General features: G+C 37.5%; 1 protein-coding gene across 2 annotated transcripts in view; it reads right to left on the reverse strand.

Annotated features, from left to right (window-relative positions):
- FOXJ3 (forkhead box J3) overlaps nucleotides 1–24,131 on the reverse strand; it is a gene marked incomplete at both ends in the record, with an annotated part of 123,850 nt that overhangs the window by 46,649 nt on the left and 53,070 nt on the right. For both annotated transcript variants that reach the window (XM_080692967.1, XM_080692966.1), the window contains 2 exons: nucleotides 11,688–11,762; nucleotides 23,557–23,881. In XM_080692967.1, the coding sequence (XP_080549093.1) occupies nucleotides 11,688–11,762; nucleotides 23,557–23,881 (400 nt within the window). The remainder of the gene's footprint in view (nucleotides 1–11,687; nucleotides 11,763–23,556; nucleotides 23,882–24,131) is intronic.

The raw sequence follows: 24,131 nt of genomic DNA on the forward strand, positions 1-24,131 counted from the left end.
ACCAAAATTAATTTAAAATGCCAAGAAAGTTTAAGAAACTTTGATAAACTTTTTTTTTTTTTTTTTTTTTTTTGGTAGTACTGGGGTACCTGGAAGCCCTTATACCTCTGGGCTACACTCCCAGACCTATTTTATACTTTTTTTTTTCATTTGGAAACAGGGTCTCTTAAACCAAGCGCGGGGATTATAAATGTGCACCACCATGCCCGGCGTGATAAACTTTTATTAATCATCTATATATCAGACTCTCTGCTAGGTGCTATGGGGACATGAAATGTCAAAGACCCAATTCCTGTCAGCAAAAAAAAAAAAAAAAAAAAAAAAAAAAAAAACTCACACCGGGCACGGTGGCGCACGCTTATAATCCCTGCGCTTGGGAGGCAGAGACAGGAGGATCGCGCAAGTTCAAAGCCAGCCTCACTGGCTTAAGAGACCCTATTTCCAAATTAAAAAAATATAAAAATGGGTCTGGGAGTGTAGCCCGGAGGTAGAAGGGTTTCCAGGAACCCTAGTACACACACACACACACACACACACACCAAAAAAAAAAAACAAAAAAACAAAAAAAAAACCTCACAACTGAGTTCAATATATCAACCACAGAGAACTATTATCATTCAGGGTCTATAACCGTGGCTGAGAGCCACAAGAGTAAAACTAATAGAGCAATTCATTTTGAAAAGGTGGAGCATGGGGGTGGGGGGGATGAAGGTTCCATTCTTTCAGAGTCATGCTGACATTTGAGCTGAGCCTTAAAGAATAAGCAGGATAAAAGTGAAGACTATTTGTATACAATGACAAGTATGGGCAAAATATAAAGATAATATCAATGCAATAAACATGGTAGAATAGTTTGAAAATAATGTATAGAAGCATGAAGGTAGACTTTAAAATGCAGCCACAGACACAGATTTTAGTTCTTCCTTGTGTGCTGTATGTGGCACTGGAGATTGAATCCAGGGGCAATCTACCTCTAAGCTACACCCCCAGCCCTATTTTATTTTCATTTGGAAACAGGGTTTTACTTAGTTGATGAAAGTCTCACTACTTGCTGAGACTGTCCTCAAACCTGCATTCCTCTTGTCTTGGCCTCCCAAATACTGGGATTACAAGACTCGTGCCACCACATCTGCTTGTGTGCTGTATCTTTTTTTTTGGGGGGGGGGCAGTACTGGGAAACAACACCTGCAACCCTATTTTCTTTATTATTTATTTTGAAATAAGGTATCATTAAGTTGCAGAAGGTATCACTAAGTAGCTGAGGCTGTCCGCAAACTTAATCCTCCTTTCTCAGCCTTCCAAATGCAGGGATTACAAACCCTGTGTGTTATACCTTAAGGCGGTAATGATGAAATGGAGAAAAAGCAAGCAAAGATTAGAGGAAGACAGGCAGTTGGAAGTGACATAGGAATCTGAATTATTTATCATTAAAAAAAGGATAAAATGGGGCCAAATAAATTTTTAAAGAAATATTAACTAAATATATCCCCAATTCAAATGAAAACCATATATTGATTCTAGAAGACTGGCAAACCCCAAGTAGAATAAATATGAAAACTACAATGGTGCACATTATAGTCAAACTGCTAAAATACAAAAGTAAAGAAAAAAAATCCTGAGGACACGCATTACTCACAAGAAAACAAAAACATAAATTACAGCTTAAATTCTGGAGACCAAAGACAATGAAACATCTTCAAAGTTCTCAAAGGTAGGAATACTCTTCAAACCATATCCAGAAAAAGTATTTTGAGAGTATAATAAAGACGTCTGCAGATAAACAAAAGCCTACAAAATTTGTTGACTGTAGACCTGCACTAAAAGAAATGCCAAAAGAGGTTAGGAGGAAGGAAAAAGATACCAGATGAAAACTTGGATTTACAGTAACAAATATCAGATAACATATAACAAGAAAAGGCGAGATGGCGCACACTTGTAATTCCTGCACTTGGGAGGCTGAGACAGGAGGACTGCACAGATTCGAAGCCAACCTCAATTACTTAGTGAGGCTATCAGCAAAGTAGTGAGACCGTTTCCAAATAAAATATAAAATAGGTATGGGAGTATAGCCCACAGGTAGAAAACCTCTGGGTTCCACTCCCAATACCACCAAAAAAAAAAAAAAAAAGACTATTTAAAGTAAATAAAACAAATTCTAAAGTGGGCTTTTTTTTTGGGGGGGGGGGTAGGTCTGGGGATGGAACCCAGGGCATTTGACCTCCAAGCTATATCCCCTGCCCTATTTTTTTATTCTTTATTTTGAAACAGGGTCTCACTAAGTTATGGAGGGCCTCACAAAGTAGCTGGCATTGACACATGTTTGCGCCTTTTCTGGTTTCAGCCTCCCAAATGCTGGGATTACAAGTGTGTGCCACCACCCCTGGCTCCAAGGTGGGATTTATGATATTAAGTAGAAGCATATGACAATAGCAAACAGAAAGGGATAAATGAATAGAATTACACTGTTAAAAGGCTAGCATTCTTGTGAAATAGATGGCAAGAGATAATCAATGACGTGCAGCAGAGGTGGCATAATATCTCAAAGTAGACTATGATAAATTAATGGTATACACTGTTAAAACTCTGGATTGACTACTAAAGTTTTAAGAAAAAGAGCACAGCTAAGAAATCAATAGAGAAAATAAAATACTATAAACTACTTAACTCCAAAGGTTACAGAAATGAAGCAACACAGGAGCTAAAGAAAAATAATCACACACCAATACTTATATTAAATACAAAGTCTCAGCACCCTTGTTAAAAGGCAGATTGTTAGATACCTTAAAAAGCAAGCTGGGTATGGTAGTGCATGCCCATAATCCCAATACTCGGGAGGCTGAGAAAGGAGGATTCGAGATTCCAGGTTAGCCTCAGCAAATCAGGGAGACTCTGTTTCAAAATAAAATTAAAAAGAATAGCTGGGTGTGGCAGTCCACACTTGCAATCCCAGTACTTGGGAAGCTGAGACAGGAGGATCACAAGTTCAAGGTCAGCCTCAGCTACTTAGTGAAGCCCTCAAACTTAGTAAGATCCTATTTCAAAATAAAGAATAAAGGGCCAGGTGTGGTGACTCATACTTGTAATCCCAGCATTCAGGAGACTGAGACAGGAGGATCAAGGTTCACGGACAGCCTCGGCTATTTAGCGAGGCCCTTCACAATTCAGGGAGACCCTGTTTCAAAAAATAAAAGACTAAAAAATAGGACCAGGGGTGTAGCTCAGAGGTAGAATGCCCCTGGGTTCATCCTCAGTACCACAAAAAAATAAAATAATAAAATTAAAAAATAATAAAAAGTAAAAAAAATAGGGCTGGGGTTCGAGCTTGGAGGTAGAATGCCTCTGGTTCAATTCCTGGTACCACAGGCAGAATGCCTCTTGGTTCAATTCCTCCCATCAAAAAAAGAAAAGACGCAAACATGTGTCAATGTCTACTTACTGTATTTTTTTAGACCAAAAGCAAACTACTGGAAAGAGATATACCATGATGTAGCATAAGAAAGTTGTCCTATTAATTAATTTATAATTAATCATATCTTGCTTTTAATCCTAAGTGCTTTAACCAAATCCTTCTAGAAATTTTTGTTGTCTGAAGTTTTATAAGGTTTGACTATATCACAATGAACTTCCAAGAGACAAACAGTTCAACTATCTTTAATCTACTCACAAAGCAGTTTAATTTACTTATTGCTTTAATGTTGTCTCTTGCTATCTGTCAAATTAATATTCAGGCTAAGCCTAAAAGAAAAAAATCTCGATGGTCAAATGAACTTACGACTAGTAATAACAACCCTCATACCTTTCAAATCGTGATTCAACTGGGGTAAGTAATGCATATAGTCAATAAAATGCAACAATCTGTTGATACCCACAACATGGGTGAATCTAAAATGCATTATGCTAAATGAAAGAAGCAGATTCAGAAGCCCAACTTCTGAATGGGTCCCTTGGACATGACATTCTGGAAAAGGCAAAATCAAAGAGACAGAGAAGGAATCAGCAGATGGCAGGACTTGGAAAGGAAAGACATAAAATGCTATTCTGTATCTTGATCATGGTGACAGTTACACTATGTTTATCAAAACTACAATTATACCACAATGAGTGAATTTTACCCTTTTTTTTTTTTTCAGTACTGGGGATTGAACCCAGGGGCATTCTACCTCTGAGCTACACCCCCAGCCCTATTTTTTATTCTTTATTTTGAAACAGAGTCTCACTAAGATGCAAAGGGCCTGAGTAGCTGAGGCTGGCCTCAAACTGCAATCCTCCTGTCTCAGCCTCCCAAATGCCCGCCCGGCTCCCTATTACATTTTAAATTAATTTTAGGGTTAGACCTTTTTTTAAGTAGTTCAGGCCTCAAAAAGGAATAAAAAGAAGCTAATCACAACAAAATGTTCTCTATCTGTAAGAAGAGAAGTGAAAATACTACACGTACAAATAAAATGCAGCTGCACCTAAATTGCTCAGACCAGTAATGCAGCATCAGGGCTCTCAGCTAGAACTTCTTTCTGTTTCTACAGTGCTGCCTCTGAACCTGGCTCTCATGTCTGCCAAATTCAATCTTTCAAACCTTTTGAATACTTATGCTGACCCCTTGCTTTTTAACCTTGGTTTATTCAATTACCTACCTCGTATCTTTACCTCGTCATTCATTCAGTGGCATCAGTCCCTTTCTTCACTGTTGGATCTCAAAGTATACTTAACGTTAGTTTCCCTAATTCCTTCATCTCTCCCTACTTGGTTTTGTTTGGTCCCTCATCTAAACCTGGTCATGTCCTTCAACTGGAGTCCTAATTTTACCATGCATTAAAAATATGAAGACTAGCAATTTCTTCCTATGTCAAAAGTGGCAAACTCTCTGCGCATGGTGGCACACACTTGTAATCCCAGCATTTAGGAGGCTGAGACAGGAGGATCACAGTTTGCAGACAGTCTCAGCTACTGAGTGAGGCCATATGCCACCCAGTAAGATCCTGTTTCAAAATAAAGAATAAAAAATAGGGCTGGGGGTATAGCTTGGAGGTAGAATACCCCTGGGTTCCATCCCCAGTACTGCAAAAAAGAAAAAGAAAAGAAAGAAAAAAAAGAAAAGAGTGGCAAAACACTATAGCCTCCTTTAGGAACCCATTCTAGTGTTTTTCACTCCAAGAATACAATGTCTTTATTTTTGCCCAACTAAGCTCTTACTTATCTTTAAGTCCAATTTCCTGGTCAGTTCTGTATAAAAACAGATTAGCACTCAACTTCTCCCTCACAAAAATCACACATTTGCTTTAGACTAGCTTTAAAACTATCTTCCCTCTTCAAGATAAATACTTATGATTCCTGCAACACTGTTCATTGCTTGATAATGTTATATTCTGAGCCAGGCATGGTGGTGCACTCTAGTAATGCAAGCATTTGGGAGGCAGAGACAGGAGGATCCCGGTTCGCAGCAAGCCTCAGCTACTTAGTGTAGAGGCCCTCCGCAACTCAGTGAGACCCTGTTTCAAAATAATGAATAAAAAAATCAGGCTAGGGGTGTAGCTCAGAGGTAGAATGCCCGAGTTCCATCCACAGTATTGGGGGTGGGGGGGGTATTTTATGTTCTTTCAAGTCTCTCCTACTTTCCTGAATCATTTTGGGCTGCTTTATTTATTTATTTATTTATTTATTTATTTATTTTTATTTATTTAGAGATGTGGCCTCACTATGTTGCCCAGACTGGTCCCAAACTCATGGATTCAAGTGATCCTCCCACCTAGCTCCTGAGTTGCTAGGACTACAAGCATATATCACCATAACCTCTCTACATCTTTTTTTTTTTTAAGTGAACCAAATGGGATACCAGTGAATAATAAATAATTTACAAATACAGCACAATACTACCAGGGCCCCCACAAAACTCTCCTTTAAAAATAAAGCAATGAGTCAACTATTTTATGGTCCTTTATGGGCCAGAAGATAAAAATAGTGGAGGAAAAATCACAATCAGAACATTGAGAAGTTGTTTAGAGTTAAACACATGCCTATAACCCCAGCACTTGGGAGACAGGAAGATAGCAGGTTCAAAACTGGTCTTGGCAACTTAGTGAGGCTCTTAGCAATCCAGTGAGATCCTGGTTCCCAAATAAGAAATAAAATCAGGCTGAGAGTGTAGCTTGGAGGTAGAAGGTCTTTGGGTTCAATCCCCAGGACCCAAACACAAACAAAAACAACATCAAAAGAAGTTACTTCTCTAAGAGTAAATTTACTTCCTCACAAACCAAGAGACCCCAATCTTTCCAGCCAATTCACCTTTATAACTTCTCATTCTCTGTAAGAGTTTCACACATACCACCAAAGTAAAGCTCTTACTATGAATACACTGTATTAATACCTCCCCCCATGGCAATTAAGCTTCTTAGCTATCTTCTCAGTTCTATTGGAGCCCACTGTTACTTATGCAACTGTTAAATTTACCTTCTTCATTTCCTTTCAAGTTAAAGTACTGTTTTTCTAAACTCAAGAAAAGAGAATAAAGTTGGAAAAGATTAAGGTGGAAAACAGTGAAAGAAACTATCTTTTAGAAAGCTAAATTTAGCTGACGACTTGGTTTCCCATCATTTGAGCAAAATATTTCCTTTAATTAAGATGAATTATAGAATAAGACTTTCACACAAAAAAAGTTTATATCCAAAGAAATCAGACAAAAATACACAAAACAACTAATGAGAAGAGATAAGATGGGGTTTTAAAAAAATGGAGATACATAGGAAGAAGAGGGTTACTTATACATGAGAGAAAAAAAAAAGAAATCTGTCCCCCAAAAGTAGCAGTCATAGATGTAAAATGATTTCATTTTATGTTCCCTTTTAAAGAAAGCAATAATGAGAATACTTAAAATGAATTTCAAGAAAATAGATTTCAGACCATTAGTATATATTAGAGAGTACCAAACATAAAAGGCTTTTGTAACAAGTTTCTTATATGAACAAAAAGGAAAAAAATAGCCATATGAGAACACTTGTAATTAAACTTCAAGTTTAGAATAGGAAGCCATAACATGAAAATACAGGGAAAAAAGATATGAGTTTCTTCTACCTCTTGTAACTATTGGAGTAATGGCCATAACTAGCAAAATCCTACGGGGTTAAAGTCCACCCCATACCCAAGACCAAAACTACTCCCACCCCACCTTGGCTCAATGGTTTTCTCCCACTGTGGTGAGGATGGTTTTGGAAAAGCTCCTCAAATGCCAGGAAACACTGTAATACAAAAAGAAAAAACAATTCATAAGTACCAAAACTTAACTAACATTATGGCTTCCCTCTCAAGGAAGATTGGTATAATGGAAAAAACACTAGTCTATGAATCAAGAAATCAAGTGTGTTTCACTTATTCAGCATTCACTTTAAGATGTTTGCTGTCATTTCAGGGGGTTGGGGAGGTACGCCAAGAGATGCACTTTCTGCTATTACTAAAGTGGTAGAGCATAAGCCACAAATTGGGCTAAAAATGAAGCCACCAGAGAACTAAGGACGGAAATAAGACATTCCTAATGATACAATTTAAGAGGATGACTCCAATTCTTCCTGAAATATTTCTCTGCCTTAAGTTACTTTGTACTGGGTTTCAGTGACTGGCAAATTAAGTCTAGTCAATACACCTGGGTTCTAATTTCGAGCTGAACCTGATCGGGTCACTCCTTAGTTTCCTCTTTATTAGTTTTCCAAAGCATTTTAAAAGCGATGAATTTTTTCTTTTAAAATCCAATTTTGATATCAAAAGTAAAAATGGCTTTATTCACTTAAATTTATTTTTAAGATCAAAATCACATTTACTTCTAACCAAAAATCAACAAGAATTGTGGCTATATTAACCTCACTTTAAGATCAAACATTAATGACTCTATTACTAATATATCAAATGCATGACATTTATTTATTATTACCACAATAAGAACAATGATGTGTTTTAATAAATATAAAACTTTAAAATTAAAGATAAATGGTAAAAGCTAAAAGCTTTTACTAGACTTTCCGGGGTCAGTTTATTTCTATATTTTATATTAGCTGCATATTACTAAGATAATTCTGATTCCAAAAGAATTGCAAAGAGTAACATGTTTTCCACATCTGCCTTACCCCATGATATTGTTTAATTAAAGATGGAGAAAAACTAACTTCTGCACAAAAGCAAATTAGCTTGACGGCACAAGTATTCTAAATGACTTTCCAATGGGGTAAAATTTAGTATATAATATTGTTAAGCATTCATGTGTGTTTTTTTGTTGTTGTTGATAATTTTTAATTCATTTAAAAATAAATTGGGCCGGGTGTGGTGGCGCACACTTGTAATTCCAGCTTTTAGGAGGCTGAGACAGGAGGATCACGGTTCATGCACAGCCTCAGATACTTAGTGAGGCCCTCCGCAACTTAGTGAGACCCTGTTTCAAAAAAATAAAGAGTAGGCCGGGCGTGGTGGCACATGCTTGTGCGCACGCTTGTAATCCCCGCGCTTGGAAGGCTGAAACTTAGAGAGGCTCTTAGCAACTTAGTGAGACTCTGTTATCAAATAAAATATAAAATGGGTATGGGAGTATAGCCCGGAGGTTGAAAGCCTCTGGATTCCACCCCCAGTATCACCAAAATAAATAAATTAATTAATTAAATTAAAATAAAAATAAAAAACAGGGCAGGGGGTGTGGATCGGAGGTCAAATGCCTTTAGGTTCCATCCCCAGACCCACAAAAAAAAAAAAAATTGGAATCTAATATTTACAGAATATAATTAGTGCCTTCATATATTTTTAATCAAATAATTTCTAGTCTTAAAAATATTCTTCACTCTGATTCATATACACTGTCTATAGAAAATTATAAGGATAAATAAGTTGCAATCCTTTTTTAATAATGTCTGTTTTAAGCTGGACGTGGTGGTGCAAGCTTGTAATTCCAGCACTTGGGAGGCTGAGACGGAGGATCGCACAGGTTCAAAGCCAGCCTCAGCTACTTAGTGAGGCTCTAGCAACTTAGTGAGACCCTGTTTCCAAATAAAATAGAAAATAGGTCTGAGAGTGTAGCCCGAAGGTAGAAAGCCCGAGTTTCATCCCCAGCACCACCAAAAAAACCCATAATAATAATAATAATAATAATAATAATAATAATAATAATAATAAGATGATGATGATAATGCCGTCTGTTTTAGCTGGGCATTGTGGCACACAGCTGTAATCCCAGTACTTAGGGATAGTACTAAGATGGATAGAAGGACTGAAGGTTCGAAGACAGCCTCAGCAATTTAGCAAGGCCCTCAGCAATTTAGTGAGACACTGTTTCAAAATAAAAAATAAAATGGGGATGGGGTATAGCTCAGAGGTAAAGGGTTCAATCCTCAGGACTATAGATAATAATAATGAATAATAATAACAACAACAAAAACAGCAACAATGATACCTCCTTTAAAGGAAAGAACAATTTTACCACCAATTCCTATTAATCTTAAGAGAATTACAAATATGGACAAAAGTAAGACCATTATAAAAGTTTATTCTTACTGAGAACCCCTTGATGGAACAGATGATAGAAATTGCCATAAAATATTTATTATATAGGAATGATAGCTTTAATATAGAAATGACCAACTCTCCATCTCTAATCTCAAGAAGTTAATAATCTGGCAGAAGATACAATACTTTCACTTTAACAAGGATGTCTCCTCAGTGCCACCAGCCACTGTGCAAGCAACTGGGACTCAATAGTGAACATGATACACAGGATCCCCACGCCTTCATAAAATTAGACTTTAAGAGCACTTGATAACTAATGGAAAGTATGGAGAGAGAGGTGGGGGGAGGAACAGAGATGCACTCTACATGATTAGTTAACTGACATTTTTGAAAGATTGCTGTCGGCTATGTGAAAGTTACTGTAAGTTGGAGGAAGCATACCCCAAAATAGTTAGGAGCTACTACAAGGATGACAATGGCTACAAACAGGAAGACAGAAGTGGGAGCAAGTGAGGAAACAGAATGCTTCAGAGAAAGTTACATTTCAATCTTAAAAGACAAGGCGTAGTTCATACAAATAGAAAGTACAGGAAGACCATTTAACAGGCATGTTTGGTAAACTTCCAAGACATTCCTCAAAGTGACTCTTGAATGGCATGAATCATAGCTAGAATGACAGACTGAGAAAAAAGATATTACAGGATATTTTGTAATAAAAGAAAACAACACGTCCAAGACACAGAAGAGTACTTTTCAACAGGGTGATTATGTGACCAGGTTTATATTTTATAAATGTTCTTCAAGAAGCAATTAGCATAAAGGTAAATACAAGCAGCCTAACCCCCCAAAGAAAAATGCTTGTTGCCAAAGAGGTACAAAAATCCTAATCTAGTAATTTATCTTGACAACCAAATAAGATCAAAACAAGTACTCTGAGCTCTAGAAACTAAGCAACTATATCAAAAAAGGCCACAATATAGTTAACATAGATATTGAAACAAAAACGGGAAGCTCTAGATAAAATATTAAAAGCATAATAGTGGCAGGAGATAAATGGAATCAAGAAAATAATACAAGCCAGGTGTGGCGGCCCATGTTTGTAATCTTAGTACTTGGGAGGCTGAGACAGGTTTGCAGCCAGCCTCAGCAATTTGTGAGGCCCTCCACAATTCAGGGAGACCCTGTTTCAAAATAAAAAATAAAAGAGGACTAGGGTGTAGCTCAGATGTAGAATGCCCCTGGATTCCATCCCCAGTACTCCCACACACAAATAATAACAACAACAACAACAATAATGCAGCAACTAAGAAAATGGAGTAAAAATAAAACAACAATTTTATTTCAAGATTAGAATACTGGTTCCACTTGCCAATTACACACAGATCCACCCCCTATATATAATTAGTCAAAAGACTGTAGTTCCTGATATTTAGTTCAAACACCAAATTAAAAATTTAGTTCACAACACTTAAAGTAACCAAATACCAGATTGTAAAGAACAAACAACAATGGAGGAGTAGTTATAGCTAGCTTTCTATTGTCATTGTCTGTCTGTCTGTCTGTCTGTCTGTCTCTCTCTCTCTGGTCTGGGGATGGAGCCCAGGGGCATTCGACCTCCAAGCTACACCCCCTGCCCTATTTATTATTCTTTACTTTGTTTTTTTTTTTTTTGGTTTGTTTTTTTTTTTTGGTGGTACTGGGGTTCCTGGAAGCCCTTCTACCTCCGGGCTACACTCCCAGACCTATTTTTACATTTTCATTTTGGAAACAGGGTCTCCTGAGCCAGTGCGCGCGGCTGGCTTCGAACCTGCGCAATCCTCCTGTCTCTGCCTCCCAAGCGCAGGGATTACAAGCGTGTGCCACCACGCCCGGCTATTATTCTTTACTTTGAAACAGGGTCTCACTGAGTTGCACAGGGCCTTGCTATAGCTGAGGCTGTGCAGGAACCGTGATCCTCCTGTTTCAGCATCCCAAATGCTTGGATTACAAGCATGAGCCAACACGCCCTGCTTCCTACTGCTTAAAAAAAAAGAAAAGAAAAGAAGAAAGAAAAAAGAAAAAACCTCACCCTAACTGGCTGGTCCTTGAAACATAGAGTGGACTAGAAGACTTATTTCAAAAAGATTCCTGATCAATGAACTTGACAAGTTCTCAATTCAAATGTGGCAAGAGACATACAGAAGAATCCAATTGCTTCATTTTAAAAAAATGAATCCTACCTTCCCAGGGTCATCCTTGGATCGAGGCACTTTAAGAAAACATTTGTTCAGTGACAGATTATGTCGTATGGAATTCTGAAATTAAAGAAGAAAAGCCATTGGGTCAATGGAATCCAAAAACCAAAACCTAGCTTTAAAAGCAGAATCAGAAACCTAAATCTCTCTCAGCACTGGAAAAAAATTATAAATTTAAAAAAGCTTTTAAAATAAACTTTAAATTTAACTTTTCTGACTTCCAAATTACAAATATTGCAGGGGAAAGTAATTATTGGAAAAGACAAATTCTAGTGGATTCTATAACAATACATATAGTATTTTAAGTATTTAAAACCATTTAATAAAGCAAGAAGATGTCTATGATGTAAGGTTAACTATTATTTGTCAAATAAAAAACTATATACATCTCATGGCTCTAACTGTGATTTTCATTTATTTATTCTTAGAAACAAATCAGAATGTAAAATGTTAGAAATTTTTCTATGTGTAATTTTACTGATGACTATTTTTTTCTTTTTACTTCCCTGCAAGGACATGTGCACACAAACTTAAAAAATTTTTACCCAAGAACATATGCGTAGTTTAAGCCCCAGAAGAAGAAAAGAAAGAGAATAAGGCAAAAGGAAAATCTGAAAAAGTGACATTCAAGACCCTTTCCAAAAGAATAAAAGCCATTAATCCACAGGTGGGGAGAGACAATCAAATTCTATAGAGATAGAAAAAATCTTGTATCATCTACTACTGAAATAACATAAAGTCTACAGTGTACTAAAGTCAGACACCACCACCAAAACCCAAATTCAGCTCAACTCTCCCCCCCATGCCCAGTACTGTGGATGGAACCAAGGGTCATTCTACCTCTGAGCTTCAACTCCAGCCCTAGTTTTTGGTATTTATTTTAAATCAGGTTCTCAATAAATTTTAGAGGGCCTAAGTACCTGAGGCTGGCCTCAAACCTGTGAAGAATTTCAGAAAACTCCAAGCAGAATAAATTAAATATCCACAAGGGTTAGAGGTTTAGCTGAATGGTAGAGTGCTTGCCTAGCATGCATGAGGCCCAGGTTTTGATCTCCTGCACCACCCAAGAAAGAAGAAAACAATCACAGCCTTATATGCATTGTAGTTAAAATGCTAAAAACAAAATGAAGAAAACATCTTGAAAGCAGTCTGAGAACCTAAAAAGTTTATGTATAGAAAAATAAAGATAAGAGTTATAGTGAGTCAGGTACAGTGGCACTCCCCTGTAATCCCAGTACTTGGGAGGCTGAGAAAGGAATATTGCAGGTTCAAGGCCAGACTCAGTAACTTAGAAAAGACTCTCAGCAACTTAATGTGATTTTGTTTCAAAAAAAATGGATAAATCAGGGTACAACTCAAAGTTTGAACTTGAATGTCCCTTGGTTCAATTACCAGAATTAAAAAAAAAAAAAAAACTTACAGCAGACTTCTCAAAAAAACAATGAGTGATATCTTAAAATACTTTAAAGGGAAAAAAATGTCAATTATATACACAATGCAAGTACCTCACAAAAATGAAGGCAAATTAAAGACTTTCAGGAAAACAAGTTAAAAGAATTCACTTCTGGTAGTGCCAGCTGGCAAAAAAAAAAAAAAAAAAGTTATAAAAAGTTCTTCAGGTAGAAGTATGAAAGCAAATGAAAACTTAGACCTATAAAATGAAGAGCATCTGAAATGGTAAACATAAAGGTAAATTTTTTTTTTTTTTTTTTTTTTTTTTTTTTGTGGTACTGGGGTTCCTGGAAGCCCTTCTACCTCCGGGCTACACGCCCAGACCTATTTTATATTTTTTGAAACAGCGTCTCTTACGCCAGCGCGGCTGGCTTGGAACCTGCGCAATCCTCCTGTCTCCACCTCCCAAGCGCCGGGATTACAAGCATGCGCCACCACGCCCGGCTGTAAATTTAAAAACTACTTTTCTTAACTTATAATGCCTTTAAAATGGCCATCTAGAACAATTATATTAATTAATGTACGTGTTTATAATAATATGCATAACATGTCATATATCAAAATGTATGAAAACAGCACAAAAGATTCAAAGGAATTGAAAGGACATAGTTCATAGAGTTCTTATACTATACGTGAACTAGCTTAACACTAGTTTAAAGAGAAAGTGACTGAATGTTTATGCCTCCTCAAAACTTATGGTGAGACTGGAAGTGATGGCGCATGCTTGTAATCCCTGGGCTTGGGAGGCGGAGACAGGAGGATCGGGCAGGTTTGAAGCTGGCGCGCTGGCTTAAGAGACCCTGTTTCCAAATAAAAAAAAGTATAAAAAAAATAGGTCTGGGAGTGTAGCCCGGAGGTCGAAGGGTTTCCAGGAACCCCAATACACCAAAAAAAAAAAAAAAAAAGAACAACAACAAAAAAAACTTACGGTGAATGAGATTATAATGCACCAACAGAAGCATATTTTTTAAAAAAATCTTACGTTGAAACTTAACTCCCAATGTGATAATATTTGGAGGTAAAGCGTTGGGGAAAGGGGTGATTAGGTGATGAGAGACATCCTCATAAAAGAAACTGGTACTTATAAAAGAGGCCCCATGGAGTTCAACTGCCACTGCCACTATTTAAGGTAGGTGGGCCCTCATTAAGACTAAATAGTATAATAGTTTCAAGACAAAGAATCTGACAGTGCCTTAACCTTGGGCTTACCAGCTTCCAAGACTATGAGAAATAAAAGCATCCAATCTATGCTTTCTTATCATGGCCACCCAAAGAGACATCTATAGTAAACCCTAGAACAATCTCCAAAAAGAAGTGAAAAAAAGAAGTAATTATTAACATAAACGTGTTCCTAGCCCAAGAATACAATGCTTTCCTGTAAGGGGAAACAAACTCAGGACCTCAAATGTGCTCTGCCACTGAGCTACACCTCCAGCCCCACAAAAGCATATTTGGAAAATAAAATCACAAAGATATGAAAGCCAGGACATATTAAATGCACACATACACATACACCCTGCAAAGGTTATTTCAGATCTTCAAATTGGGGAGCCTCTGTCTCCAATAGCCCCAAGAAAATAAGTTAGGAGAAAAAAGGTTAGAACGATTCAGGTTAACCTAGAGAAAAATGGCTTCAGTTAGTAACTGAGCCTAGCATACTGCTCGGCCTTGAAGACCATTCTCATTTGACATTATGTACATATATATACAAGATCATCAATGCCGATCCATCTTCAACTATATGGGGGAAGGGGATTAGCTGTAAGGTGGGGAGAAGCTCACCAAATACTGTGTGTATTTATGTCCCTATCACTCTGAACATCATTATGATGCATGATTATAATGTACCAACAAAAAAAAAAATTTAGAGCTACCATTGTCTTATTTTTTTTAAAAAAAAGCCCTCAGCTTTTTAAAGTGGTGGTGCACACTTGTAATCCTAGTACTTGGGAGGCTGAGACAGGAGGATCGCAGGGGTTTGAAGCCAGCCTCAGCTACTTAATGAGACCCTGTTTTCAAATAAAAATATAAAACAGATCTGGGAATGTAGTCCAGAGGTAAAAGGCCCCTAAGTTTCATCTCCAATACCACACACACACACACACACACACACACACACACAAAAACCTCAAAGACTGGAGATATATTTTAATGTAGACTCCTATGCTCCATCCCAAATGATCAATTCAAAATCTCTGAAGTTGTGGCCCAGAAAACTGGATTTTTAAAGTATTCTGATTTTTTTATTTTAAACTTGGACTGGAACCTCTATTCCTTTCCATCACTACATACCTCCCTACCTCTTCCACTGTGTATCTTTCCTCCAACTCTTGAGTATCCTGGTTCCTCCCCTAAATTAATTATCCATACTCATTTGTCCTACCTTACCATGTACATAAAACAGTTTCAGAATTGTTCAAGCTTCCTAATTTCTTAGTTTCTAACTTCTTTTCTTGGGGTTATTGAAGGTAGTCAATGTCTCTAGTGAAATACTACTACCATACAAAATCTATGAAGTAAACATCATGATTTCTCTATACTTTTTTTTTTTTTTTTTTTTTTTTTTGGTGGTGGTGGTACTGGGAATAGAACCCTTCTGCCTCCGGGCTACACTCCCAGACCTATTTTATATTTTATTTGGAAACAGGATCTCATAAGCCAGCAAGGCTGGCTTCAAACCTGTGCGATCCTCCTGTCTCCACCTCCCAAGCGTGGGGATTACAAGCATGCACCACCACGCCTGGCTTCTCTATAATTTTTTACCTTAAAATGTATCCCAGAAAGGTGTACAGTCAGAATGCACTCATTAAAACTTTCATCAATTATTTTTCTGAATATATTATTAATTTGATGTGATGTTAAGACTTGTTTCTGCTTGTATTCAGTTTTAGGATTTCCTTTTTCATTTTTTTTTAACATGTAAAACATTTATATAGTTCAAGTCAAAACTATGCAAAATAAAGGTATGCTTAAAATCTTAATTTCCTTCTATGTACCTTCCACTTACCATAGGTAACTACATTTATTACAGTTCTAATTTACATTCTTTGAATTTCTTTTACATTGTAAGTAAATATATATTTTTTCCTTCATACAAAAAGTGGAATAAACCCACCCATACTACTTTTTTTATTATTTTTTATTTTTTGGCAGTAATGTGGATGGAACCCAGGGCCATTCTACCTCCAAGCTACATCCCCAGCCGGGCTTCCACTTCCAGGCTACATTCCCAGACCTAATTTTATATTTTATTGGAAAGACGGAATCACTAATTTGCTGAAAGCCTTACTAAGTAGCTAAGGCTGGCTTCGAAACTTTATGATCCTCCTGTCTCCGCCTCCCAAGTACTGGGATTACAAGCATGCGCCACCACACCCGGTTTAGTCCTTATTTTCAAACAGGGTCTCACTATGTTGCGAAGGGCCTCTCACTAAGTAGCTCTAGAGGCTGTCTGCAAACCGCAGTTCTCTTGTCTCATCCTCCCAAATGCTGAGATTACAAGAGTGCACCACCATGCCCAGCTTTAATTTTCCTTTTTCATTACATCTTAAAATCCAACCACTTAGGAGGTTATTTTTCTTCAGTAAGGTGAATAGCACAAAACTTTTAATTCTCTAGTTCGGATTACAAGGTGATTCATTATGAAATATTCAAAGGGTTACTATTTTAATGTAATTTCCTTTCACCGCCCTTAAAATGAAAGAGGATTTAGCCAACTATTAAAATTCTATTTGAGTCCTTTGTAGTGACCATGGCAATATTTTCTCTTAAGTGTGATTTTAGTTAACTCTGCATTTCTGAAAAGGTGGAGACAGCTGTTTTAAATCTTTCTCATACCCTCTCTTTGATCAATACAAGCTAACTTAAGATCTTTCATTTCCCCTAATCTATTTCCTCTATACCTGAAGAAATAATAGCAGACTACAGGAGTAGGCTAAACAAATCTACGAGAATGAGTGAGTAGAAATTAAGATAACAAATACCTGTGTGAAGGAGAAAAGAAACCAATTTCCTTTTGTCTCCATATGAAATGCTCAAAATATCTGTTTACAAAACTAAAATGAAAAATAATCATGGTGAGTTCTAGGTATTGACTACTTTCCTTGGTGGAAAAAACTGTGTGTGCATGCATGTGTGTGTGCATGCGTGTGTCTGAGGGATTGAACCCAGGGAGCATTCTATCTCTGAGCTACACCTCTAGCCATACACACACACATGTATATATGTGTATATATAAACATATATACATATATAAAAACATATATACATATGTGTGTATATGTATATATACACACATATATACATATATATGTATATGTTTATTCTTTTTTTTAAACAGGGTCTCACTAAGTAGCCAGGATTAGTCTTAAACCTGCAATCCTCCTGTCTCAGCCTCCAAAATACTGAGATTACAAGGGTAAGCCACAATATCCAGCTGAAAACTTTGAAAGTATGAAATAGCAATCCTTGGAGATCTCAAAGATCTGCCTAAAGCAGATGAAAACAGATAATCTTTCCAGGGATCTTGCAGTTGGAGCAATATTCTTCTCCATCTATTCCCTGTTTCCTTTTCTTTATACATAAAGCCCATATAGTCTCAGTGAAACTGTATCATTACTTCTAAAAGTTTCAGGCCATGGTTTGGAATGAGCAACCAGCAAGAAATATCAACAGACTGGATTTGGCACATTCAGGTGGAACTCCACTTCACTGAAAGCTGAGGTAAGACAGGTTAATGAGGAACACATCAAACTTTATATACTACCCCCTAAAATTTGGACCAAATTCTTCAATTGGGCATTCATGTATTCACAGGATCTCCTCATTCCAACTCTACTAGGAACCTCTAAAAACAAGTACTCCTTAAGAATTCTTAGTAGCCTAAATCTTCTTCTTCAAAATAAAGCTCAATTCTCACAGCATTCAATAAGTTTCCCCCCTTTCCTTTTATTCTAATAGCACTTTATTTGTTGTGCCACTCTAGAACCTCAGCATACTCCTCCCATAAAACTCTCATTAGCTATGCCCTTCGGTTAGTACGTTTTACTAGAGCACATATATAATTAATGTTCATGGCTTACACAGTGCCCAGTTAGTCAACTACTTACAGCATAGCACTGCACAATTTTCTATGAAAGCTTTTTATACAGCATCCTCATTTCTTATTTATATGCATCTTCTTCATCCAATAAAGAATATAAACTCCCTTAGGGGCTCTATGCTAAGCTTCTTAGTTTTGTCAAAGCCTAGCACAGAGCTTCACAAAAGTGAATATTAAATAAATCCTTTTCAAATAAGTAAGTGAAAGACTATTAAGTTGCAGAAAAAAAAGGAATATAATCTATACCAGAGATTTCAAATTAGTAGTCTATACGCTGAACAGACCTCAGATTTATGTTTGGACTGCAGACTATTTAAGAAAACAATTAATTGTCAGCACATAAGAACTAAAAAATTAACACACAAACATCCAAATTTCTTGCTTTTCTTGAAGGGAGACACTGAAGTATCTGCCGTGTGTCCTGAAAGGCATGAAATAATATTCCTACTTCCATTTGGCACTTTTTTACTACACTCATTTGTCACTTCTTTGACACCTGCAGGCATTCATTGGCAAAAATCCATAAATCCCCAGGAGGCTTTTTTTTTTTTTTTTTTTGCAGTACAGGGAATGGAACCCAGGGGGCATTCTACCTCCAAGCTACATCCCCAGCCCTATGTTTTTTAATTCTTTATTTTGAAACAGGCTCACACTGAGTTGCGGAAAATCTCACAAAGTAACTGAGGCTGGCTGCAAACTGCGATCCTCCTGCCTCAACCTCCCAAATGCTGGGATTACAAGTGTGCGCCACCATGCCTGGCTCCCAGGGGGCTTTCTTATTCAAATTTTGGACTTCTACTTCTTAGTCACCTTTTTTTTTCCATTGCCAAAACAGGCTTATCAAAGTCTATTTTCTTGTCAGGCGTGGCTTGTAATCCCAGTACTTGGGAGGCTAAAACAGGAGGATCACACAGGTTTGAAGCCAGCCTCAGCTACTTAGTGAGGCTCTCAGCAATTTAGTGAGATCCTGTTTCCAAATAAAATATAAAATAGGTCCTGGAGTATAGCCTGGAGGTAGAAAGCCTCTGGGTTCCACCCCCAATAGCACCAAAAAAAATAAAATAGCCGGGCGTGGTGGGTGCACGCTTGTAATCCCATGCTTGGGAGGCAGAGACAGGAGGATCGCGCAGGTTCAAAGCCAGCCATGCTGGCTTAAGAGACCCTGTTTCCAAATAAAAAGTATAAAATAGGTCTAGGAGTGTAGCCCAGAGGCCGAAGGGTTTCCAGGAACCCCAGTACCACAATAAATAAATAAATAAATAAATAAATAAATAAATAAATAAATAAATAAATAAATAAATAAATAAATGTCTCTTTTCTTTTCAGGTGTGGTGTCGCACACTTATAATCCCAGCATTTGGGAGGCACAGGAGGATCTTGGTTCTCAGACAGCCGCAGTTACTTAGCAAGGCCCTTCACAACTTAGTGAGACCCTGTTTCAAAATTAAAAAGACTAAAAATATATGGCTGGGAGTGAAGCTTGGAGGTAGAATGTCCCTGGGTTCTATCCCCAGTACCACAGAAAGAAAGGAAGGGAGGAAGGGAGCGAGGGAGGGAAGGGGGGAAGGAAGGGGAAGGAAGGAGGGAGGGAGAGAGGCAGGCAGGCAGGCAGGCAGGCAGGCAAGCAAGCAGGCAGGCAGGCAGAAGAGAATAGTCCCGACACAATGAAAATTGAAAACACTAACTTTTTTTTTGGGGGGGGGGGCGGTCTGAGGATGGAACCCAGGGGCATTCTACCTCCGACCTATATCTCCTACCCTATTTTTTTATTCTTTATTTTGAAACAGGGTCTCACTGAGTTGCAAAGGACCTCAGTAAGTAGCTGAGGCTGTCCGCTACCCAATATCCTCCAGGCTCCACCTCCCGAATGCTGGGATTACAAGCATGCACCACCACGCCCGGTGTCCCTTGCACTATTTTTTAAAACAGGATCTCACTAAGTTGCAGAGGGCCTCACTAAGTAGTTGAGGCTGTCCGTGAACCGCAATCCTCTAGTATCAGCCTCCCAAAAGCTGGGATTATAAGCATGCGCCACCATGCCCAGCTAAAAAAGCTAACTTTCAAATATTTGTTTGCAAAACACTAATGAAACATGATCTCTGAAAACCTGTTGTTAACAAGGCATGTGGGGCACAAAAGAGATTCATTTAATAGGGAAATTAAAGTGAACATATGAGCTAAAATAATAGGGCAATGACAACCAAAAGGAAAAGGAGAGAAAAGCTCAAAGGGAAGAAAAAAAAACTCAAAGGGTTTACTTACAAAGACAGGTTAGTAGGCTAGAATAGACAGAAGAATGAATAGAGAGAGGAAAGTAGCACAAACTAAAAGTATAAAGGAAGGGTAAGACTAGAAATCATTTTGATTCAAACCATACTTACTGAAGCTTACTAAATGAAAATACTGTGTGCTGGGTCATAGAAGAGAAAACCATAAAAAGTTCAATTTGGTGCAGTAACTTCTCTTAAGACACTAGTACCTGACGCCATGTCGCGGTACATCATTGTTATATGAGAAATCAGCAAATATATTTTCATAAATTTAGTCAAATGAAAAGGTACTGAAGCAGGAAGGTTTAAGAGAAACTAAAGAGTAACTACCATCTGGTGTAGACCTAAGCCCTATACACCGCATTCCTTTATGTGCATACATACACTTAGGTGTGTGTGCACACACACAACCAACACAGCACACAGCTGGGTAAATTCTATTTATTTAAGAATATAAATAAAGAATCCACAAAGACAAAAGACAGCAAGTTGAATTAATTGCTATATTATATAAATTAGCTAAGTAATTAATATGATAGTACATCAAAAGGCTCCTTTAAAAAGTGGTTGAAGCCGGGCCTGATGCCACACACTTGTAATCACAGCATTTGGTTGCCTGAGACAGGAGGATCACGGTTAGTGGACAGCCTCAGCTACTACTTAGTGAGGCCCTTTGCAACTCAGTGAGACCCTATTTCAAAATAAAGAATAAAAAATAAGGCTGGAGGTACAGCTCAGAGGTAAAATGTTCCTGGGTTCCATCCCCAGTACCGCAAAAAGAAAAAGAAAAAAAAAAAAAACGGTTGATTCCAGGGCTAGGTCAAGAAAGATACAAGATATTCCTAGAACATCTAATGGTGCCAAAAAAGAATAACATACTGAACAAGAGAATGAAGGCAACCTGTAAGGGATCCAAAGGGCCAAAAAGCTGTAACACTTTGAATGACAAGGATAACATGAATAAAAATAAATATCCACACGTGCATACTATTACAAAAAAATGACTGAACAAATAAAAAGGGGGAAATAACTCATATTTACTAAAGAATATTAATAAATGTAGATGGAATGAAAGAAAAGAGAAAATCAGCGTGGTGGCGCACGCTTGTAATCCCCGCACTTGGGAAGAGGCTGAGACAGGAGGATCACACGGGTTCAAAGCCAGCCTCAGCTACTTAGTGAGGCTTTCAGCGACTTAGTGAGACCCTGTTTCCAAATTTAAAAAAAAAAAAAAAGGTCTGGGAGTATAGCCCGGAGGTAGAAAGCCTCTGGGTTCCATCCCCAGTACCACCAAAAAAGAGAAAATCATCATTAGAAAACAGTAAAAATTGCTAGTTATTATCTACCAATGAATGCTAAAATTAGTGAGCAAAAGTTTAAGAAGACACAGGGTATTTGCAGATCCTCAAAGTATCTCCCAAAACAGCTTATTATTTGCAAAGTGATAAATAGTAACTTTATAGTGAAGAAGCCTGGAAGACATCACTTTAATTAAAGAATCATTATCAATAATAAGGTATACTGATATCCTATACTTTGATATTCAGAGAAGAACATATCACCTTTTCATTATTCTTCCCAAAATGAGTACACCTCTATGTAATTATAAAGGGGGGAAAAAATCAGACAACTCCACACTGAGGGAAATTCTATAAAATACACAATAAGTACTGTTCAAAAGTGTCATGGTCATAAGAGATAAGAAAACATTAAGGAATCTTTACAAATTAGAAGGCACTGAGGAGACATGACAAATAAGTGCACTATAGGATTCTGGATTGGATTATGGAATATCAAAGGGTATTGGTGGTAAGACTGATGAGATTGAGGTAAGACATAATTAACAGTTAATAGTACAAACTGATCAACAGTAATGTACCAACACTGATTTCCTGGTTTTCATCACTATGCTATATGTAAAATACTAACATTAAGCCGAGTGTGGTAGCACTTGCTTGTAATCGCAGCATTTGGTAGGCTGAGACAGGAGGATCTCGGTTTGTGGACAGCCTCAGCTACTTAATGAGGTCCTTTGTAACTCAGTGAGACACTGTTTCAAAATAAAGAATTAAGCCGGGAGTGGTGGTACATGATTGTAATCCTGTGCTTGGGAGGCTGAGACAGGAGGATCACACAGGTTCAAAGCCAGCCTCAGATACTTAGTGAGGCTCTCAGCACCTTAGTGAGAATCTGTTTCCAAATAAAATGTAAAAATAGGTCTGGGAGTATAGCCCGGAGGTAGAAAGCCCCGTGGGTTCCAACCCCAGTACCACCAAAAAAAAAAAAAAAAAAAAAATTAAAAATAGGGCTGGGGGTATAGCTCAGAGGTAGAATGTCCCTAGGTTCCATCCCCAGGTATGACCCAAAAAAAAAAAAAAAAAAGTTAACATTAGAATAAATTGATGGAGCAGGGTGTGGTGGCACACACTTATAATCCCATCATTTGGGAGGCTGAGATGGGAGGATCAAGGTTCGCAAACAACCTCAGGCACTAAGTGAAGCCCTTTGCAACTCAGTGAGACTCTGTTTCAAAATAATGAAAAAGAAAAAAAAAGGACAGGGCTGAGGGTAGAATGCCTCTGGGTTCCATCCCCAGTACTATAAGAAGAAGGAAGGAGGAAGAAGGAAGTAGTAGTAGTTGATGACTTATATAAGAAAAACACCTGTACATTTGTAACTCTTGTATAAATCTAAAATTCTTCTAAAATAAAAAGTTGTTTTTTTAACCATAGCTACTAGTTACAATACTATGTAGTTGTTTCACCTTAGACTCACTATCAACTTACCTGAACTCAGTGAATGCTATATTCTTGATGACTTTACTTTATGCTATGTTGGTCCTATAACATAATAAAGCTCTAGTAGTTTATTAAAGATAAAAGTTGTTTAAATAAACATTTCCATTTTTTACATATTAGAAATGACAACGGTCAGAATTTCATCTTCAATTATATTAGCTCCCAAATACTTTGTTTTCAACACTATCATCATTGCTTAATGCACAAAAATAATAATTTCAATAAATCCTTACCTTCCAACCACTGCCAGCCTCTCTATAATATGGGAAGTTATCACAAATCCACTGGTAAATTTCACTTAAAGTCATTTTCTTTTTGGGCGAGCTATTAATTGCAAATGTAATGAGGCTGGCGTAACTGTATGGAGGTTTCCCATCTTTGTGCTGTTGGACTTCTTCCTGGTCCAGAGTTGTATTTGGGTCAAGGAGTGCATTCTTCTTAGAAATTCCTGTTCCATGCGCATTTTGTGTAGCATCAGATTTTTGGATGGCTGCTCTCATGGTGAGCTGTGGTAACCAGTCCATAGATGTTAAGCTGCTCTCCAGTTCAGATGTCATCCTGAAGGTAAATAGACTCCTTAGTCAATATCAAGGAAAGAACCCCTGCTTCTCAAAATAATCCAATATTCACAAATCTAGGAGTTCCAAAGTGAGGGAAAGCCTGAGTTAAATCTGGAGGAAAAAGATTGAGTATGTTAATGACCAAACCAAGTATTTAAGGATCAACATTTCCAATCTTTTCTCTTAATTGTTTCCTCTTCAAACATAAACTGTTTTAAAGTGCTTAAGGTACAAAATAAACATATACG

The sequence above is a fragment of the Muscardinus avellanarius genome (genome assembly GCF_963383645.1).
Source record: "Muscardinus avellanarius genome assembly, chromosome: 3".
NCBI lineage: Eukaryota > Metazoa > Chordata > Mammalia > Rodentia > Gliridae > Muscardinus > Muscardinus avellanarius.